Source organism: Triticum dicoccoides, chromosome 4A, assembly GCF_002162155.2.
Source record: "Triticum dicoccoides isolate Atlit2015 ecotype Zavitan chromosome 4A, WEW_v2.0, whole genome shotgun sequence".
NCBI lineage: Eukaryota > Viridiplantae > Streptophyta > Magnoliopsida > Poales > Poaceae > Triticum > Triticum dicoccoides.
In genome coordinates, this window is record NC_041386.1 from 597,066,007 (window position 1) to 597,085,188 (window position 19,182).

At 43.9% G+C, this 19,182-nt stretch overlaps 2 protein-coding genes across 2 annotated transcripts; both read right to left on the bottom strand.

Moving 5' to 3' along the window:
- Positions 1 to 6,506: 6,506 nt before the first annotated feature.
- LOC119283744 lies at positions 6,507 to 7,078 on the bottom strand. The gene is made up of 4 exons (XM_037563160.1): positions 7,000 to 7,078; positions 6,876 to 6,949; positions 6,618 to 6,781; positions 6,507 to 6,579 (listed from the first exon to the last, which is right to left on the bottom strand). The coding sequence occupies exons 1-4, from the start codon at positions 7,076 to 7,078 to the stop codon at positions 6,507 to 6,509; spliced, it is 390 nt and encodes a 129-aa protein (XP_037419057.1).
- Positions 7,079 to 7,250: 172 nt separating this feature from the next.
- LOC119289302 (histidine-containing phosphotransfer protein 2-like) lies at positions 7,251 to 10,671 on the bottom strand. The gene is made up of 6 exons (XM_037568665.1): positions 10,525 to 10,671; positions 10,318 to 10,430; positions 10,163 to 10,231; positions 8,468 to 8,539; positions 7,999 to 8,071; positions 7,251 to 7,590 (listed from the first exon to the last, which is right to left on the bottom strand). The coding sequence occupies exons 1-6, from the start codon at positions 10,582 to 10,584 to the stop codon at positions 7,552 to 7,554; spliced, it is 426 nt and encodes a 141-aa protein (XP_037424562.1). The 5' UTR covers positions 10,585 to 10,671; the 3' UTR covers positions 7,251 to 7,551.
- Between the last annotated feature and the right edge of the window lie 8,511 nt (positions 10,672 to 19,182).

A 19,182-nucleotide genomic window follows, 5' to 3' on the forward strand; every position in this document is an offset into this window, starting at 1 on the left:
ACACACACACAAGGAAGGGCCGCCACTTCCTATTGGGCCAAGTTGGCCCGATGCTCCTTCCCGGTTTGGCCTTTGAAGGACCGTTGGTATTAAATTTATTATAAAAGCCTTGTAATAAATATTAGACCCTTTTATATATTATTTAACAGCCTCGGAAACATTTACACATATATATTATTTATCGGTAATACCCGATATTAGCCGATACTCTCCAAAACCCTTTCGGTGACTCCGAAACGCTTATGGATATTTATGAAATAATTCCACAAATATATTCTCATCATTCCTGTCCTACTAACACTCAGCAGATCGTAATTGCCTTAAGCTTGGGATCTTGTAGGTTCGGTAACTCATAGACATGAACGAAACCCCTAAGCTCAATGACCGATAGCGGAAACGTGAACGTCCATATCGATCCCTATGAGCACACGAATGATATTCAAGTGAATATTTGGTTATCATGTGATGTTCCCTTTGCTTCGCAATATTTTCACAAAACCCTGATATATCGATGTCCTCCTGAGTCATCAGATGCTCACGATGCCGTTATCCTTGTAACCGGTCTTGTTCTTCTTTCTCGTTGTCGTGTTCTGGCATCCCCGTGACATAGTCACATGTGTCATGCCAGACGATGATTGGTACCATTACTCCCAAAGGGCCCTAAGAATATATCTCCATCTTCATAGGAGCCAATCCCACTCTCGGGCTATCTAGTCCCTTCTCAAACTTTCTGATGAACCTGTAAGTTGTCATTATGATCACCATGTTACAGGTGACGTTTGAGCAACCCCAAAGTCCACCATACAGTAAGAAGTGATTACGATACTCTCACGGTCTAAGGAGAAAAATCACACGTTAACACTCTGTGTTGTTACAATTGATTACAGATTATATAAACTCAATTCTTTACACACAAATTTTGGTCGATTCAATATGATCATTCTTCTAACGTCATACTCTGAATGTTGTTTTCGGACTATCGTTACACTTAGCGATCTCCTAAGATCTGGAAAACATGATCACCAACAACACTTGAGCCAGTCTAAGAGGCAAGATTAGGAATCTATTCTTTACCGTTATCATTCCACACGTGCATATGTATTTTCCACTGAGTCGCCTATTCCAGGATCATAGCAGTTATAGCGTGAAATATAAACTCTTAATTATGAAAATGAAATTATAATAATACAATATTATTGTCTCTAGGGCATATTCCCAATAGTGTTATGTTGTTGCTGCCGATGCAAAGTCCACCAATATCGCGTCATGATCTGAAGTCACGACTGTCAAGTGAGTTTAATCAGCAAGTGAAACCTTTGTTGTCAGTCCACAGAAACTAGCACTCGGTCTAGGCGCACCATTGTGAAAGTACCACCTGTAACCTTCATCTCAAAGGTCGGGCCTGAGTAACCCAAATCTAGCAGCATGCAGACATCAACCTTATCTTGAAAAGCTTGGATCTGCACACTGCTATGTTATCCAACTCCTTCGTGCTCATCCAGATGTAGAACTTCACTGAAATCGCCCAAGCAAAGCGATGGGAGATTGCTGGAAGTACTAATTTAGATATATTGAAACTGAGCACCCTCCGAGCCTTCTCATGCCATTACCATTTCTAGCTGTTAGATCACCACTTTTAGTCCTTTTTAGCCGTCGGATTCACTGTTAATCTCATCTAAATCTCGTACGCAAGGGCTAACTCATGCGCCAGGCTGCGCTGGGCTTTTCGGGCCGCTGCTCCGTGAGACACCACTTTTCTCGCTTCGTTTTTTTCTCGATTCACTGTCTCAAAAAAAACTTTTCTCGCTTCGTGGGCTGGCTGTCCTAAGTGGACGCTACTCCAGAAGAATTTTCTGAGCCACGTGGTTGATTGGGCCTTGAAGCCCATCTCAGCTTCACGAAGGAAGAATCGATCAGGCTCTGGTCAGCGATGTCTCTCCGTAACCTCCCCTCGCTCCCCACTCTCGGCGTCCCTAACCCTAGCCGCACACTCTTCCTTTCCCACTCTAGGCTTAACCTAGCCGCACCAGTGAAGGCAGATCTAGCACCTGGGCAGCGGCAATGATGAATCATCCTCCTTTCCAGCGGCGTGGATCAGTGCCATGGCGACCTAGCGCGCTCCCTTCCCGACCTTGACCTCGAAGAAAGGCTTCCCCTAGATCGCTTTCCCATTCGTGTATGATTTCCTTCTTCCATCAAACAATCACTCCTGATGTCATCTCAATCTCAATTTTGCAGAGGTGTTGCCATATTGGATGTGGTGGATTTATTTGGGCAGATCTTGGAGATAGGGAGGGGGAGGTTGTGGCTGCGGGCAACGGCAAACACAACCAACAGAGGTAGCTCGTGTATTTTTTCAAGTTATCTTCCCAATACCAGATCAGTTAGCTGAAGTCGAAGAGAACCTTGAAGATTCAGATTATCACTGAAAAGTTGTACCTTACTTGAATATTAATTCTTAATTTTTCATGTGCAAGGCATGGTGCTCCCCGCTGGTTCTACTGCCTGGTTGAACAAGCTCCTGATCCATGTTACAAGACAGGTAGAATTGTTTTTTTACAAGATAGGTAGAACCGTTTTATTTTTGCCTCCTTCTTAGTTTATTTTTGAATAAGCACATCAATTCAGAATTTGTGCTGTAAAAATTTAGTGTCTCCTGGACTACATTGTTCTGTTATAAAGGTAACCTTTATTAGTACCTGACCACTTGCTTGCATACGATTGATAACTACTATCATTAGCAAATATCAATAGGTATTATTGTGATGCAGTATAGAAACAATTCGAATGAACAGATGAGGTTAATTATATTTCGAATGTGTTACTTACGGATCAAAAATACGGACACACTAAATTCTAAACCAGCAAGTACATGTTGCACAGATTCTAATCTATTATACTTTAGCATTGCCGCCAATACCGTGAGTGTTAGTATGACATATTTTATGCTTCACTTTAGGTATCTCTCTGGTACGTAAAATTGGATTTCCCTTCTCTCTTAAAAAAATGGATTTCCCTAAAAGAAGCAAAATCACATGATTATGTGGGTACTATTTTACTTATTTTAATATTCGGCCTATGTTGAGGCAAGTATCTAATTTTACTCGACCAATATGGGCACTTACACATGCACACACATATACTGAGACTCAATCACATTAGAATAGGTCTACATTTTTATTTGCCTAGATTCGAAGATGTAGCAAAGACAGTTAAGTAATACCCATGGACAATTTTCAATTGTGATGATATTAGGTAAGTATCAAAGGTGAGGTGTATTTCGTACTAGGTTTCTGCCCATATTTAGTAAGAGAAAATTTTGTTTGAGTTTTAAAACCGTTATTGTGTAACTTCACAGATGATCTATTTTATTTCTACCAAGTAGATACATCTGCAGTAAATATTCCTATACCATATGACGCTTCAGTTCATCACCGTTTAGTTCATTCTTTTTGTATCTATTACTCTGTGGAAGAATAAAACGGGCCTAATGGATTTCCCCATTTTTATTCACCTCTTTACAGGCAATTTTCTGTGTTCCAAAGGCAATTGGTTGGATTCAATTCAATTCCTATAAATTGCAGGAGAGATGCAAATCAATCAGATTGTGCACTGCACGGTTTGCTTCTTATGCTCGGTGCAGATGTGATGTAGTTAGAGATTAGTTATTATGTGCATCCGCGTTTGTACATTTTTAAACGGTATTTCATTAGACATGAGAACAAATGTAAACTTCCAAGGTTCTTCTATCAGCATTGCGACAGTGAGCAGATTTTCAGCTTTCTTTCTCAAAATTCTCATCGCAATGTTTATCAGAATGTCACATATTCCTATTTGGGGATATTTTTTAAAGAGCAATACTCCTGTTTGTAAAACTGTACTATTTCCCAGCTCTCGCAAACTGATGGTGAGTATGATGCTACAGCTTCTATATTTCACCAAACAGGAATTGTGCATTTTAACTCGAAATTTTAATAGGTTGTATTCTTTCTCATTGACATTTGATTTCATTTTGTCACAAAACTAGAAGTTTGTCTTTGCTGCCACATCTAAACTTGATATGTCCAGGTGTGGCAATTATATCGCATGATTGAAACATTATTTTCATACAATTGTCTCAATCACTATCATTATGGTGCTAAAATGGACGGGCGCAGCAATGCGCGCCTTTCATGATCTAGTGTTTTTAATAGTATTCCATGTTTGGTGCCTCTGTTGGATCAGAGGCCGGAAGACACACGCGTACAGGTGGAGGAAAAACGATGAGACACACACGAGAGATTTTTTTTGGTGCCGTTCTACTTTCTCCTCGGCTTTTCTTCCTTTATATCTCATTGTTCGGTTACAGAAGGGAAAACGTGGCCGGTAAGGATCCTACCAAAGCGCCACGATCCGGTTAGCTCGTGCCATCCCACGAGCTCCTGAACGTGTCTACCACGCGATGCTAGACTGAAGGAAACGGCCCGATGCAAACGGATGCATCTCAGGCCCATGCAAATGCATGCACGGCTCGCACAAGTTACGGCTCGTGGCTAACAAACTAGCTAACAAAAACAAATGCTAATTAGACGTGACAGAACGTGTACGTGCTAGCCTATACTCAACTAATGCAAGCTAAATCTCAGAAACAAACATGCACTATTCCCTACGTGCTCGCTAAAGCAACATGATTATCTGACAGCCTCAAGTGGGTATGAGCTTCACCGTACACTATTGTAACTCTCCAAGAATCAAGGCTTGGTTCAAGAACGGAGCACTCAACATGATACACAGAGTAACCTAGAATATCTATTTTTATTTCATTATTTCAGAAAATGCCAATACTTCCACTGCTTCCCTGGCTATCAATCGCATATCCATTATCATACCCTAATGTTCCTGCTAAAGATTCTACCCTCGAGACTCTTGTTGGGTTTCTACTATGTAGAGGATGGCGGGGGGAAATTTCCTTGTGAAATCACAAAGCTCACTGACTGTCGTGGCTCTGCCCGCACCGCAACAATTCCAACAGAAGACACACATTGGACATGGCGGCACTCCTCTAGTAAGCCTAACAATTTTTCCATTGGGTTCTTTGTGTTGCCACCGTACTTATGCAACGCGTTCTTATCTGCTGCAATTACTTGTCCTTGACCTGTTTTGTTCCTGCCGAGATGAGGGGCTCGATGGGATTTGAGGGGAAGGTAGCGCCGGTGTTTTGCCTTGGGCCGACATAGCTGTTATGGCTAACTCAGCTGCCACTGGATCAACTGTCGCTGCGAGCTCTGAAGCTCGGTTTTTGTTTAGTTCGGCCTTGTGCACATAGGCATCAGGGTGCTCATACTCTGATTCCCTGCTAGCTTCCTCCTGGGTGCGCCCTGGTCGATGACCGGTCCTGCCACAATGGCCACGGCCTCGCCCTCTCCCTCCTCCAGGTCCTCTTCCCGCTCCCTTGAACCAGCTAGGTCGCAGATTTTTGAAAACTAGGGCTAACGGTGGATGCACTCCATCCCGACATTCCTTGTACATGTGGCGCAAATAACAACAAACCACGAATGACTCTGGTAGCCGCTCATATGCGACTGTGAAGACCATATGTTCATACACATTTAACATTTTTCAAATGCTTGAGTTACATTTTTTCAAATACTTGTTCAACATTTTTTTCAGATACTTGTTTATCATCTTTTGAACATATATATGGTCAACATTTCTTCCATACTCCCGCCGTCCGGTGAAAGGTCTGCATATAGAAATTTTAGGACAAATAAATGAGTGGAGTAAAAAATGCATTGGGAAGAGGCAAGTCACCGTCTCTTTTTTTTAATTACCAAAACCCCCAATGAGCTAAGTGTAGAATGTTATTGATCTTGATTACTGTGTGATGACAGAGAAGAATTTTTTTCTACTTTCATGTGCATTGGGAGGATAGAAGTACACTCATTTGTGGACAAAATTTAAAGCCAAACGTACACCCTTCACTGAACGGAGGGACTACACAGTTAACATTTTCCATATGCTTGTTTAACATTTATTAAATACATGTTCAACAGTTTTTCAAATACTTGATTAAAATTTGTATACATATTATTAAAATTCATCATTTCTTCATACATGGTCAACATTTTCCTATACACATTTAACATTTTCAAATGCATAACTATTTTTAGAAAAAACTTTATGTAGAGTATATTTTTGTCATATATATCTTTAGAGTATTTGGAGGCGTAAATGAAAGTAGAAATCGAAAAAGGAATAGCAGATCATTAATACCAGGAATATTCCGAAAACGACAACAATTTATCCTCATCATTGATATTAATCGGGATATCGGTAACTCCGTTACACTAAACGCGACTAAACTCGATTCTTCTAATTACGCCTATGGGGCAGTGCAACCGACAAATAAAAATCATTCGCCCGGTATAATAAACAGATCTGAATCGCACGACATTGACGCAGCGGACAAACAAACATAGAGTTAAAAATAAGCGGGTGGAAGAGAGAGAAAGGGTTTATGATGGTCATCACTTGGAGGTGCACCGCATGAGCTGCTGCGTCAGGGCTTCCACCTCGTCAAAGTCCACTTCGGGCTCCTCCATGCGATTTCCAGAGAAGATAATTAAGATGAGTCAGTACCGAGACAGCGAGCAGAGGGAGAGATGATAGAGGGCGTGGGGGCGGACATCAGGATGTCGATGCCGTCGATGATCTCGGAGGCGTCGTAGATGAAGAGGCGGGAGACCTCAACGGCGGTGTCCACGTCCCACAGCTCCTCGAATGTGTCCTCGTCCACGACACCCTGGATCGACGTCGACCACGGCAAGGCAAACTCATAGGCCAAGTCAGGCCAAATTCCACAACCACACGACTAGAGGGGAGGGGAGGGGCCTCACCTCGGTGTACATGCCGGCGATATGGGCGTTAAGCTGGGCCCTATGGTATGATGTTCCAGCTATCATCGTTGGAGCTGTAATTGGCGACTTAATTAGCCCAGAATTTTCGTACCAATGCAAATACAGCTAAGCCCAGAGATGCTCTTGACACTGTCTTGCGAACCGACAGCTTTGTGATCCCTGGATGTGACCTCGCAGACCATCCCTTCTGTTTTGCCCCTCCTCCGGCTACTGCTCGTGGTGCCGTCATACTCTTATAAGAAGGCCACGCTGAAATTTCAGACCGAAAAGACCTGTTTAACATGCCCAAATATGGTGATTGGCTACACTCTGGGTACAACAACCAACAACAAGACTTGCTTGTAGAGAAAAACAAACAGAACATACAACAAAACAAAGTCACTAGAGGACAAACCAGCCAGGTATAGGTTTTATAAACAGCACATAGGAAGGGCGGCAACACATCCACGACACACTAGAATATGGACTTCACACTGACATCAACACACGACAACAGTTTCCGTTCACAGGGTTACGAGCCCAAAGTTCCGACACGAGAATATTCATCTAAGTTTTACGCGCACCCTTTGAAAACCGCTACATCTTCGGAGACACATGGAACGCATAATGCAAGGGATTGCATGGGGCCACGCTCTTCCCCCTTCACTTCCGCTACTTAGGAGTTAGGACCACATGCCGCGATCTGCTCTTCGAGCTGCACCAAAAGATGAATAATAGGTCAATGATTAAGATAAGTCTATGGCACATAATGATGCTCAAGTCACGTGGTTTCACTATTCAGCCTTGTTACAAGTTAGCTAGTTTCTTATTTGGGCATTTGGCGAAGCTTAATTTAAGCTGGGAAACAAAGAATTTCCACCACTTTTTTTAGCTACCATGTGCATCTACCAAGCATGATGACAAAATTACCACATAATCATTTAACAGCTAAATGAGACTTTTCGGTACCTCAAACTAAGTGATCCAAATCTAAATGTCAAAAGAATTAGATTAAGGATTAAAGATTGTTCCCTTTTCTCTATCTTAATATGACCAATCTATGAGTTATGAAACTAGTGGGAATTTGGTATCACAATCCAACATTAGGCACATAAGGTGCTACCTGCATCATGATCTCCAACTCATGTCGCACAATATAGAACTCATTCCTAACAAGAGAAAATGACACGAGACACCTGAAATAATGCAAAAATACCACATTGTGAGATTCTGAAGAGGTTAACAGAATTGAGATGAAATGGTTCTAAAATTGTAACCCTATTCTTCAGGAAAGAAAAATCTCTAGCCATATATGAATTTAGTTGTGCTATAAACAGAAGTCTAAAGCCAATAAATTACAAGAGAACCATCAAAGTGTAGCATATTCAGATAATGAACCGAGTAATATCAACAACGTGATTGCAGAAGTGAAAAAGCAAATCAGGTTACTTCTTAACAATGTTAGATTGGTATGAGCTGAAAATAACGACAGAAAAGACAACATGAGCTGGCAGGTTTACATAGAGACATTGAAAAACAATGTTGCGAATAAGTATTGTGTAACAATATTTAATAAGCTGTTGAGTTCTGACCCTTGTTTGCATTGTATGGCATAGAAATTGCCGAAGTGCATGCAGGCGAGGTTCACTTGCTGTGCACCAACACTGAAACATGCAAAAAGAAAATGCAGATCAGGAAATTAGGAACTTAGCAAACTTATTATAAACTGAGACGTCAACTCAATAATATTCTCAAGGAGCCATTTCCTATCATGATAGTTAACTCCATAAATTGTTTGATGAACCAGAAAAAAACACCATTGCCGTTATGTGCAATAGCAGATCAGTAGTACCAGAAATATTCAGAAAACGACAAAGTTTTTCTTGACGAACCATGAAATTGTCATGAATACCGACAATTCCGCTACACGAGATACAACTACAATCAGGTCTTCTAATTTTGGATATACGACACCCGAATCACGTCCATGACGTACACACCCTGCGCCTAACAAATCTGAATAGAAACAACACCGTTCCAATGGAGAAACAGAAAAAATGGCCATTGGTGTTATGTAGAATTGCAGATCATTAATAGTAGAACAAACATTTACAAAACGAAAAAAATTCCCTCGCCAAGCTATACGATTTGATTGACATTGGGAAGAATACTAACAATTTCGTTACACGATATATGATTAAACTCAGCTCTTCTACCTATGGCTATACGACGCCTGTAGAGCGACACAAACCTCAATTGTGCGGCCGTGTCGTGAGGTACGGACGAAATCACTATTCTGACTCTTTGAACAAACTTTGTCACAAAATGAACTCGATGTAAAAGTATTTCACGATTTGACCCTTTTAGCAATGCCACAGCCCGCGGCGCTTCTGTCCAACATAGAAACGCCTAGGTAGCTAGCGTGTCTGACCAAAGAAGAAACGCCGAGGTAGCTAGCATTGCGGACCAGGTAAGAAACGCCGAAGGCGCTGGCGTTGCAGCCCATCATGGAAACGCCAATGACCATGGCGTTGCTGCCTTGTTTGGTCATAATTAATTAGCCTTATTAATTAGGTTGTTCATTCATGTTCCACATGCACATGAAAAAGGGCAGCAACGCCAGGGTTCTTTGGCGTTTCTGTGATGGCCAGAAACGCCAGCGCCTTCGGCGTTTCTTACCTGGTCCGCAACGCTAGCTACCTCAGCGTTTCTTCTTTAATCAGAAATGCTAGCTACCTCGGCATTTCTTCCTTAAGCAGAAACGCCGCGGGCTATGGCGTTATTGAAAGGGTCAGATCGTGAAATACTTTCACGTCGAGTTCATTTTGTGACAAAGTTCGTTCAAAGGGTCAGAATAGTGATTTCGTCCGTGAGGTATGCACCCCGTGCCGACCCATCCAAATAAAAACAACATTGATGCCGTGGACAAACTAGAAAAAACACCATTAGAGATACATAGAATAGCAAATCATTAATACCAGAAAAACCACCATTAGTAATACACAGAATAGCAGATCATTAATACCAGGAATATTCCAAAAATGACAACAATTTATCCTCATCATTGATGTTAATCGGGATACCGGAAACTCCGCTACACTAAACGCAACTAAACTTGATTCTTCTAATTACGCCTATGGAGCAGTGCAACCGACAAATAAGAATCATTCGCCCAGTATAATCAACAGATCTGAATCGCACGACATTGACGCAGCGGGCAAACAAACATATATAGAGTTAAAAATAAGCAGGTGGAAGAGAGAGAAAGGGTTTATGATGGTCATCACCTGGAGGTGCACCGCATGAGCTGCTGCGTCAGGGCTTCCACCTCGTCAAAGTCCACTTCGGGCTCCTCCCTACGATTTCCAGAGCAGATAATTAAGATGAGTCAGTACCGAGACACAGAGCAGAGGGAGAGATGATAGAGGGCGTGAGGGCGGACATCAGGATGTCGATGTCGTCGATGAGCTCGGAGGCGTCATAAATGAAGAGGCGGGAGACCTCGACGGCGGTGCCGCCCCGCAGCTCCTCAAACGTGTCCTCATCCACGACACCCTGGATTGACATCGGCCACGGCAAGGCAAACTCATAGGCCAAGTCAGGCCAAATTCCACAACCACACGACTAGAGGGGAGGGGAGGGGGCTCACCTCGGTGTACATGCCGGCGATATGAGCGTTGAGCTGCGCCCTCAGTGCTGCGGCTGCCATGGGAAGGCGAGGAGAGGTCCGGCGGTCCGGGAACTGAGCGGTGGAGACGGGGGGAATTCGGCTGCGGATGCGGAGTGAACGAGGAGGAGCGGAGGTTGTATAGCTGGGCTCACGAGGGTCTCTCACGTAGGCGTTTGGCAGCGAGTGCTTTACTAGCTGTACTGCGTCGTCGGCCGGGAGCCATTAGTTAGCTTGGAAACGGCCCGCGTGCGTATTGCGTGCATGCATTATGCATGCATGCATGGAGCCACCGGTTGTGTGTCCACGGTGTTCATGGAAGTGAGCGTCTGTTTCAACTTTAATCTCTTTTCCTTTCAAAAAAAAACTTTAGTCCCTCACAATATTTATAGGGACGAATAGAAGACCATCCACTCTCCTCTGTCTCACTTAAGTGAATTGGTTTCGAGAGCATTCCACCACTTTTTATGACTTTCACAGTTTCACTTTCAACCCGATTCACCGCCTACATGCCCTTTACGCCCAATCATTCCAAAGAGTACTTGCCCCCCACCCCTTGTCTTAGCGTGGCTGCGGGCACAGAGTTAGCCGGGGCTTCTTCACTCATGATTGCGCACTCAACGTAAGAGCTTTACAAGGAGCATTGACCTTCTTCACTCACGCGATATTGCTGGATCAGGCTTTCGCCCATTGTCCAAGATTCCCCTCTGCTGTCCCCCATGGGAGTCTAGGTCATGTCTCGGTCCCAATGTGGCTAATCATTCAAAAAGACCAGCTAAGCATCATTAGCTTGGCTAGCCTACCTAACCAACTAACTAATACTACGCAGGCTCATCAAACAGCGCTTTGAACTTCTTTCAGGATTCGGCCCGAACTATTCGGCAGATTCCCACGCATTACGCATCTGTTCGTCACTTTGTTCTCAACTACTCCGATTAATTCCAGCAAACGGAGGCTGTTAGGTCAAAGCCGTAGCGCACGCCCTGTAGTTTTAAAGCAAGGTGACACAACTTTAGCTATGGGGTGACCTAACCAAACATGGCGGTCAACTCCTAGAGATAAAGCATGCTTCACGAGTTTATGAGCTTCAACATTCAAGCTCCTAAATCCATGGCTAATCATACAATTAGTTAAAGGAGCCTTCCGATCTATGATCTCATGTATGATTGCTCTGTAGATAGCTGCGCTCTTCTGATGTATATCTGCAACGCCACCTTGAAATCTGAAGCCACTTGAATCTTCTTCTCATAGAGATTATCAGCAAGCGCAAGTGCCACCCTGATTGCTGAAGATTCGACAGTAGCAAGATCTAATATATGTGGGAACACAATGGCTGACACACCCAGAAAATTAAATGCTTGATCTCTGCATATAGCTCCCATTGCGCCTCGAGTGCCGCCTGGTCCAACCGCCGAACCCACATTGACCTTCACCATATCATCCCGAGGAGCGATACATTGATTTGGCCTAATCACTGGTGCCCCTGGGACTGGACTTCAAGTGCTTTGGGTAGCTCTCAGCTCAGTTAATTAAGTAACTCTGCACAAAAGCCTGAAAAGTGAAAGAGCTTTTATATATCTCCTCATGTATAGCTTTGTGCCGAGCACCCCATATCATCCGCAAAAGTGATTGTAAACATGATAAAATCCTTCTCATGTGATACACCTCATGCATGGTGAACAGCCATTTTGCGTCATCATTTACATTCAGACTCAACCGCTCGATAATTTGCTCGTATGATAGTGCCCATGTGCTCCTTGAAACCAAGCAATTCAGCAGGGCGTGCCTGCACGTATCCTTAGACCCGCACAAACAACAAGCACTCGTCGTCGACATGTTTCTATGATGAAGTAGGACATTGTGAGTATTGTGCTAATCTCCACATGAACACCTTGATTTTCGAGGGGGATTTTATATGCCATAAGTCTGTCCATCCTGGACAATCAGCCTCTGAGTTTGCTCGGATGCCCTGCTCATACAGCGATGATTCTCTACTGATCTTGGTTCACTGTATCATCTTGTAAGCGGAATGCACAGTGAACATACCCCATCTATCCTCACTCCAAGCACAAAATCAGAAATCTATCTCGTGCAAAGAGGGATCTTCAATATAGTCTCGGCATCAATGGGAATAAGTAATGATTAAATAAGTTGTTCATCCCTTGACAACATAGTGTGATCAGTGTGTTCAGCGACCCCTGTTGGCGGCTGCGGTATTTGTGAAGTTCTCGGCCTCTTTATATGCTCTCTAGTTATCTAGTTGTCGTTCCAAATATCAGGGGATTCTCTGTCTCCTAATCTCCTTATCGAACCATGAGTCATTATGTCTTTCCCATGCAAAATAGCCCGCCATATCTGTGATGAATGTGCTCCCAAGGTTGCATCGGAAATAGAGTTATTTGGATAGTAGATAACTTTTAAGATTAATGAACTCGGAGAACCGGGATTGTCTAGCAAGCGCCAGGCTTGCCTGGCAAGTAGGGCTAGATTAAACATCTCAAATAATTGGTCTCATCATAACATCCCATGAGACCCAGCATGGCTTCCTTCTGCCATGTTTACTTCCCTACCAAAATTGTCTGATTAAAGAGGTGACACTCATGCAACACCCTCGCGGGAAACAGAAGCAGGCCATGGAATATACCGGAATTGCCTATGCCACAGACTTTATCAAAACCTCTTTACCTGCAGTTGACAGGAGCTTTTCCATCCATCCTCTCAGCTTTTCCAAAACTCTGTCACGTAAGTATTTGAAAGTCCTGTTCTTGGACTGCCCCACATCAGTTGGCATACACAATTTCCTGTCATTGAGCGACTCATTTTAGACGTTCAAGGTATTCTTGACATCTTCCTTGAGATCCTGAGGGCATCCTCTCTATTGCAAAATATAAAGGACTTGTCATGATTTATTCTTCGTCTGGATGCCAACCAATAATTCTCCAGTAGGTTCCATACTTCAACTGCCCCATCACGACATGACTTATAAAGCAACATGTTGTCATCTGCAAAAAGTAGATGGTTCACAGCCGAAGCTGTTGGTGCCGCTTAAGCGTGATGAAGAAGAACTGGATTTCAGGAGGCATTAAAGGCCCTCTACTGCAATTAAGAAAAGATATGGGGATATTGGATCTCCCTGTCGGATACCCCTGTTGGGTTGTAATTGATCAAGTATCTCATGATTAAAAAGAACCAAGAAAGATATCGTCTGAACCATGCCCATAACTATTTGTATCCATGTAGGAGAAATTCCCAATTTCAACATCGTGGCTTTAGAATAGTCCCACTCCAACCTATCATATGCCTTCCTCATATCGAGCTTCAAAGCATAGTAGCTACTAACTTTTTCCCTCGCTGCATTTCATGAAATGTAAGGAATGATATGCACTAATAATATTATCCGTGATCATTCTTCCAAGGACAAAAGTTGATTGCTCCTCAGATATGATATCAGATAAAATTTGTTTCAATCTATTTGCAATAACACTAGTAGAAAAAACCCCATTCATCCCAGTTGATAAGGGCCTTTTGTCCCGGTTTGTGAACCGGGACTAAAGGGTCGTTACTAATGCCCTAACCCTTTAGTCCCGGTTCTTACACGAATCGGGACAGATGGGCCTCCATGTGGCCGGTGCGCCGAGCCCAGGCAGGAGGGCCTTTGGTCCTGGTTGGTGGCACCAACCAGGACCAATAGGCATCCACGTGTCAGCATTTCAGGGGCTGGGGTTTTTGTTTTTTTTTGTTTTGAAAGGGGGGGGTTGGGGTTTTGGGGGTTTAATTTAGGTGTTTCATATAGTGTGTTAGCTAGCTAATTAATAGAGAGAAGTGTCCTCTCTTATGTCCGTACTTGGTCGACGCTATATATACGTATATATAGAGAGGACTAGACACGCTAGCTAGTAAGCAAATAAAGGAAACAGAAGATCGTCATGAACATATGCATACAGAGAGAAGTGATATCGACCACCTCTCCTTCTCCGAGAGATTGGTCGAACAACAAGTTCTCGTATATCTATCCGACACTACCGGCTACATATATAAAATAATTATCTCTTACAATATAATCTCTTAATTATATATGAACACAGGGTTCACATAGTATTCTCCGTCTTCAGCGATCACGTGGTCAAGGAAGAATGCCGCCAATTCCTCTTGAATTGCTCGCATACGATCTGGTGCTAGGAGTTCATCCCGCATCCGAAACATCTAATTTGAACAAGGGGGTCAATACATATATATATATATATATATATATATATATATATGAATAAATGAAACTCAACACAAATGATGGTAATAAAATAAAATTGTGAATATTATTGCTTACGCACTTCATATTGTTCGTCAGAGTACCCTCGTTCACAGGTCGTGTGGCGGATGGACTCGCAAACGTAGTATCCACAGAAATCATCCCTTGTTCCTGCCACAACCACTTTACAAGAAATAGAGGTCAATCAAACTGATAAGCAAGCATGCCAAATGGTATTGATGAAACTAGCGCTTGAATTATTAGGAGATGTGCGGAACATGTTACTATAGTACTTACTTTCGGGTGTCTAAATTGCAGCTTCTTCGGCAGTCCCGGAGCTTTTTTGGTGAATTTTCTCCAAACCCTGCCAAACAAAGAAAACAATTACTTGATATCAGGAAATGAACAAAGTTGCTGATATGGTGGATAATGATCGATTTAATTACTTCTCGAGCATTTGAGTCATGTCCGCATAGTCCTGGGGATCTTTTCGTCTCGAGTCTAAGACGGTTCCTAGTCCCTGCTCAAGCTTAATCTCTAGGAGAATATAGTGGAACCTGCGGACGCATGCATAACTCATCAATTACATTACTATAACCTGGACTAATAAGGGAAACCGAATATGCACAAGACAGTAACACTCACTTGAAGTTGTAAGAAAAGAGTATTATATCTTTGTTTTCATTTATTACCAATGATCGTAGCAAGTTGGCCTCGGTATCTTCGGCACGATATTTAACCTCAGTTGCATCTATGAGATTTGTGTTAATGAACCCAATATCACCGATTTGTCTTTTCTTCAATTCGGCGATCTTCAATCTACATAATATAGTGAGGATAATTATAAATACATGCAATGAAAGAGCTGACCTATATAGAGAGACTTAATGACAGAAGTAGTACTACTTACAGATAGTAGCAAGTGACCGTTGCTTTATCGAGGGCCTTTTGATTGAAAAACTAGAAGAACTCCTCAAATGGAACATTCAATAGTTCAATTCCAATGAGGTCATGCTCCTCTCTAACTCTCAGCGTCAAAGTATTCCTCGCCCCAGACTCTCTGCAGGTTACCAATCATGGAATCTTCGCATCATCATTGTTAGGGATCTTTCATCTTTGACGAGAGGCTTCCCGTACTCGTATTTGTGTTCCTCCACCTCCAAGAAATCATAATGTACATCGTCGGGCAGGTAATCTCCAAGAATGCTATAACCGGGCACCATCCTCGGATCATTAGTAGGCACCTTGAGCGGGGGGCACGATTGGTTCGCTTGTTTGCCGAGCTGGGCAATTTTTTCCCAGCTCGTCATTCTTTTAACCTTTGATCACTGACAGTACTTGCTGACCGCTCCGCTTTGACAAATGACTTTGCAATAATGCGGTCATAGTTGCCTTTCGGCGGAGACTTTGCTGGTTTTTTCAGGGCAGCCAGAGTGCGCTTCGCTTTCACTGGATCTACCTTCTCCTCTGGAGGTGGATGTTTCTTTGCTTTCACCCCTTCAAAGAAGTTCGTCACTTCGGCTCGCGCGATTTTAGCGTTCTCCTCCGGGGTCCTCTCGTATGGTAACTTCTCTGGAGTCTTCAGACCGAATATGTATTGTCTCCCGCCTCTGGCTGTACTGCTAGACACCGGCAGAGCAGATGGAGCGGCTGCGGCTGTCTTCTTTCCTTGCTTACGAGGCGGAGGAGAAGGACTACGACGCGCCGGAACAGCCGGAGCTGCGGCGGGTCTCTTCCGCCCTTGCTGACGAGGCGGAGAAGGAGGAGGTTGGCTGCTCGGGCGCGCCGGCGCAGGTGGAGAAGGAGGCGGAGTGCCGCCACACGATAGAGAAGGAGGCTGAGTGCCCTGATCACTCGCCGGAGGAGGAGGCGGAGGAGGAGGCGGAGTGCCCTGACTCGCCGGAGGAGGAGGAGGCTGAGGCGTCCAGTTCAGAAGCTTGATGAGCTCCTTCCGCCATAGGCATGGAGTCAATAGACAAGAACCCAGCCGAGTCTCCCCTTCACCGGTAGGGTAGTCAAGCTGGAGGTCCTCAAATCCCTCTGTTATTTCGTCCGCCGTCACCCTGGCATATCCTTTTGGAATCGGACTACAGTGAAAAGTTGCACCGGGTTCAGTAGGTCGAACAGAGCCGATAGCCGCCTTGACTTTGAAGTTCTGCCATTGCGTCATAAGGTGGCAATGTTGAGACTCCGTGATAGCATCCACGGGGTAGCTAGCAGGAGCCGTCAAGACATGCTCCGGCTGAAGCAGCTCGGTGGAAGCCATGCTGCTTCTCCGCTGAGATGGCGGGGTAGCTTCGGGGGTAGTTTCGTCAGGTCGCTTGCTGCGAGCTACTTGTCATTCCTCTAGCGCTTGAACCCTTTTGTGCAGCGTCTGAATTTGGGCATGCTCCACTTTTTTCCTCCTCTCCTGGCATTTGTAACCGCCTGCGTCCAGAAAACTAGCATTCCACGGAACGGAGCCTGGCGTGCCTCGTGTCCCTCCAGGGTGCTCAGGATTCCCGAGGGTCATTGTGAGCTCGTTGTTCTCTCTGTCTGGAACGAACATCCCTTGCTGCATTGCATCGATATAGTGCTTTAGCTTCTTGACTGGTATGTTCATTTGCTTGTCCATCCAAACGCATTTCCCTGATATAGGGTCCAAGGTTCCGCCAGCCCCGAAGAACCAAGTTCGGCAACAGTCTGGCCAGTTCATTGTCTCTGGTTCGATCCCTTTATCAAGAAGATCATTCTCAGCCTTGGCCCACTTAGGCCGGGCTTTGAGGTAACCACCTGACCCCATGCGATGGTGAAGCTTCTTCTTTGCAGCATTTTTCTTGTTTGTTGTTGACATCTTCTTACTCTTTTCCGATGTCTTGTAGGCCACAAATGCGGGCCAGTGATCTCTGATCTTCTCATATCTGCCGATGAATTCTGGTGTCTTTTCTTTGTCGACAAATGTTTTCAGCTCATTCTTCCACCTCCTGAATAGGTCTGCCATCTTCTTAAGAGCATGAAACTTGATTAATTGCTCTTTAACTGGCTTCTCCGGATCCTCTTCTGGCGGTAGGGTGAAATTTGCCTTCAGCTCAGTCCAAAGATCATCTTTCTGCATATCATTGACATAAGACACCTCAGGGTCTTCGTTCTTAGGCTTATACCATTGCCGGATTCTGATCGGGATCTTGTCCCTAACAAGAACCCCGCACTGAGCAGCAAATGCTTCCTTTGTCCGGATGGGTTCAATCGGCATGCCATCGCGCGCGATTGCTGTGATCTCAAACCTTTCATCTGAGCGCAACTTTTTCTTCGGGCCTCGTCTCTTTACCGAAGTTGTGCTCGATCCGGAGGGCTAAAAAAAGAAGAATTAGACGAGAGTTAATTAATATGTGTACATACCAAAACAATGAATGCATCAATTAGCTAGTCATCACAGGCTTAACTAATATATTTACCTGGCCGGACTCTGTTCGGTCACCAGAGCCATCACCACGGGCTCCTTCTTGCACCAGCATTGGGTCACCGGAGCCATCATAATCATGTCTTTCCTCCTCCATTCTTCGATCACCGTAGCCTGCTTCTTGTTCACCCTGTTCTGCTTCCAGACCATCATTGTCGTTAAGATACGACATGACATCACCTCCGGCTAAGATTATGTCCCCAACACATGTTCTTGTTCCTCGTCTCGTCCAAACTCCATTGTTTCTGAAAATATTACAACATGGCAATTATTACACAAACATGACAGCAGGTGGATATATTAGTGGCAAACGTAGACCTAGCTTCTTCTGGGTTTGGCGTGGCCTCGGCAACGCTTCAAGGGTAGGGGCGCGGCGGGAGGGGGTAGGAGACCGCCATCATTTTTTTCTAGGGTTTGGGTGTCCTCGAGAGTTTTGGTCGAGCGAGAGGGCCGGGGGGTGCTCCCATGGTATAAGTTATCACGGTCGAAGTTATCTGGGAGGGGGTTATATCGGCAACGACGACATACATACATGGGAAAATAATGTTATCGGGGAGGGGGTAGGTCAAACCCCCCCCCCCTCATGTTGAAGTTATCGGGACACGGGGTATATCGACAACAACATATCCGATAAAAAATAAGAAGACGAAGAAGAAATAAAAAGAGGAGAAGAAGATATTAATAGAGGAGAAGATTGAAGAAAAAAAGAAAAAAGGAGAAGAAGAAAGGAATAGAGGAGAAGAAGAGAAAATAGAATCTTCTTCTCCTCTTTTTTTTCTTCTTTTTTCTTCTTCTTATTTATTTCTCCTCTTCTTCCTCTCCTCTTCTTCTCCTTTCTTTCTCTTCTTATTTTCCTTTTTCCTCTCATTCTTTTTCTTCTTCTTCCTTTCCTAACTAGATATATAAAACTTTTCTAAAAATGTAACTTTTGCATACATACATGGGAAAATAATGT

Excerpts from the sequence above, each read along its gene's own strand:
- LOC119283744 (XM_037563160.1), bottom strand. The coding sequence starts at position 7,078 with ATGGTCTGCGAGGTCACATCCAGGGATCACAAAGCTGTCGGTTCGCAA. Across the intron at positions 6,782-6,875 it reads TCGCCGGCATGTACACCGAG|GGTGTCGTGGACGAGGACAC; the intron begins GTGAGGCCCCTC and ends ACGTCGATCCAG. Across the intron at positions 6,580-6,617 it reads CCCTCTGCTCGCTGTCTCGG|GGAGGAGCCCGAAGTGGACT; the intron begins TACTGACTCATC and ends TGGAAATCGCAT.
- LOC119289302 (XM_037568665.1), bottom strand. The coding sequence starts at position 10,584 with ATGGCAGCCGCAGCACTGAGGGCGCAGCTCAACGCTCATATCGCCGGC. Across the intron at positions 10,232-10,317 it reads GACGACATCGACATCCTGAT|GGAGGAGCCCGAAGTGGACT; the intron begins GTCCGCCCTCAC and ends TGGAAATCGTAG. Across the intron at positions 8,072-8,467 it reads GCCATACAATGCAAACAAGG|GTGTCTCGTGTCATTTTCTC; the intron begins GTCAGAACTCAA and ends GCATTATTTCAG.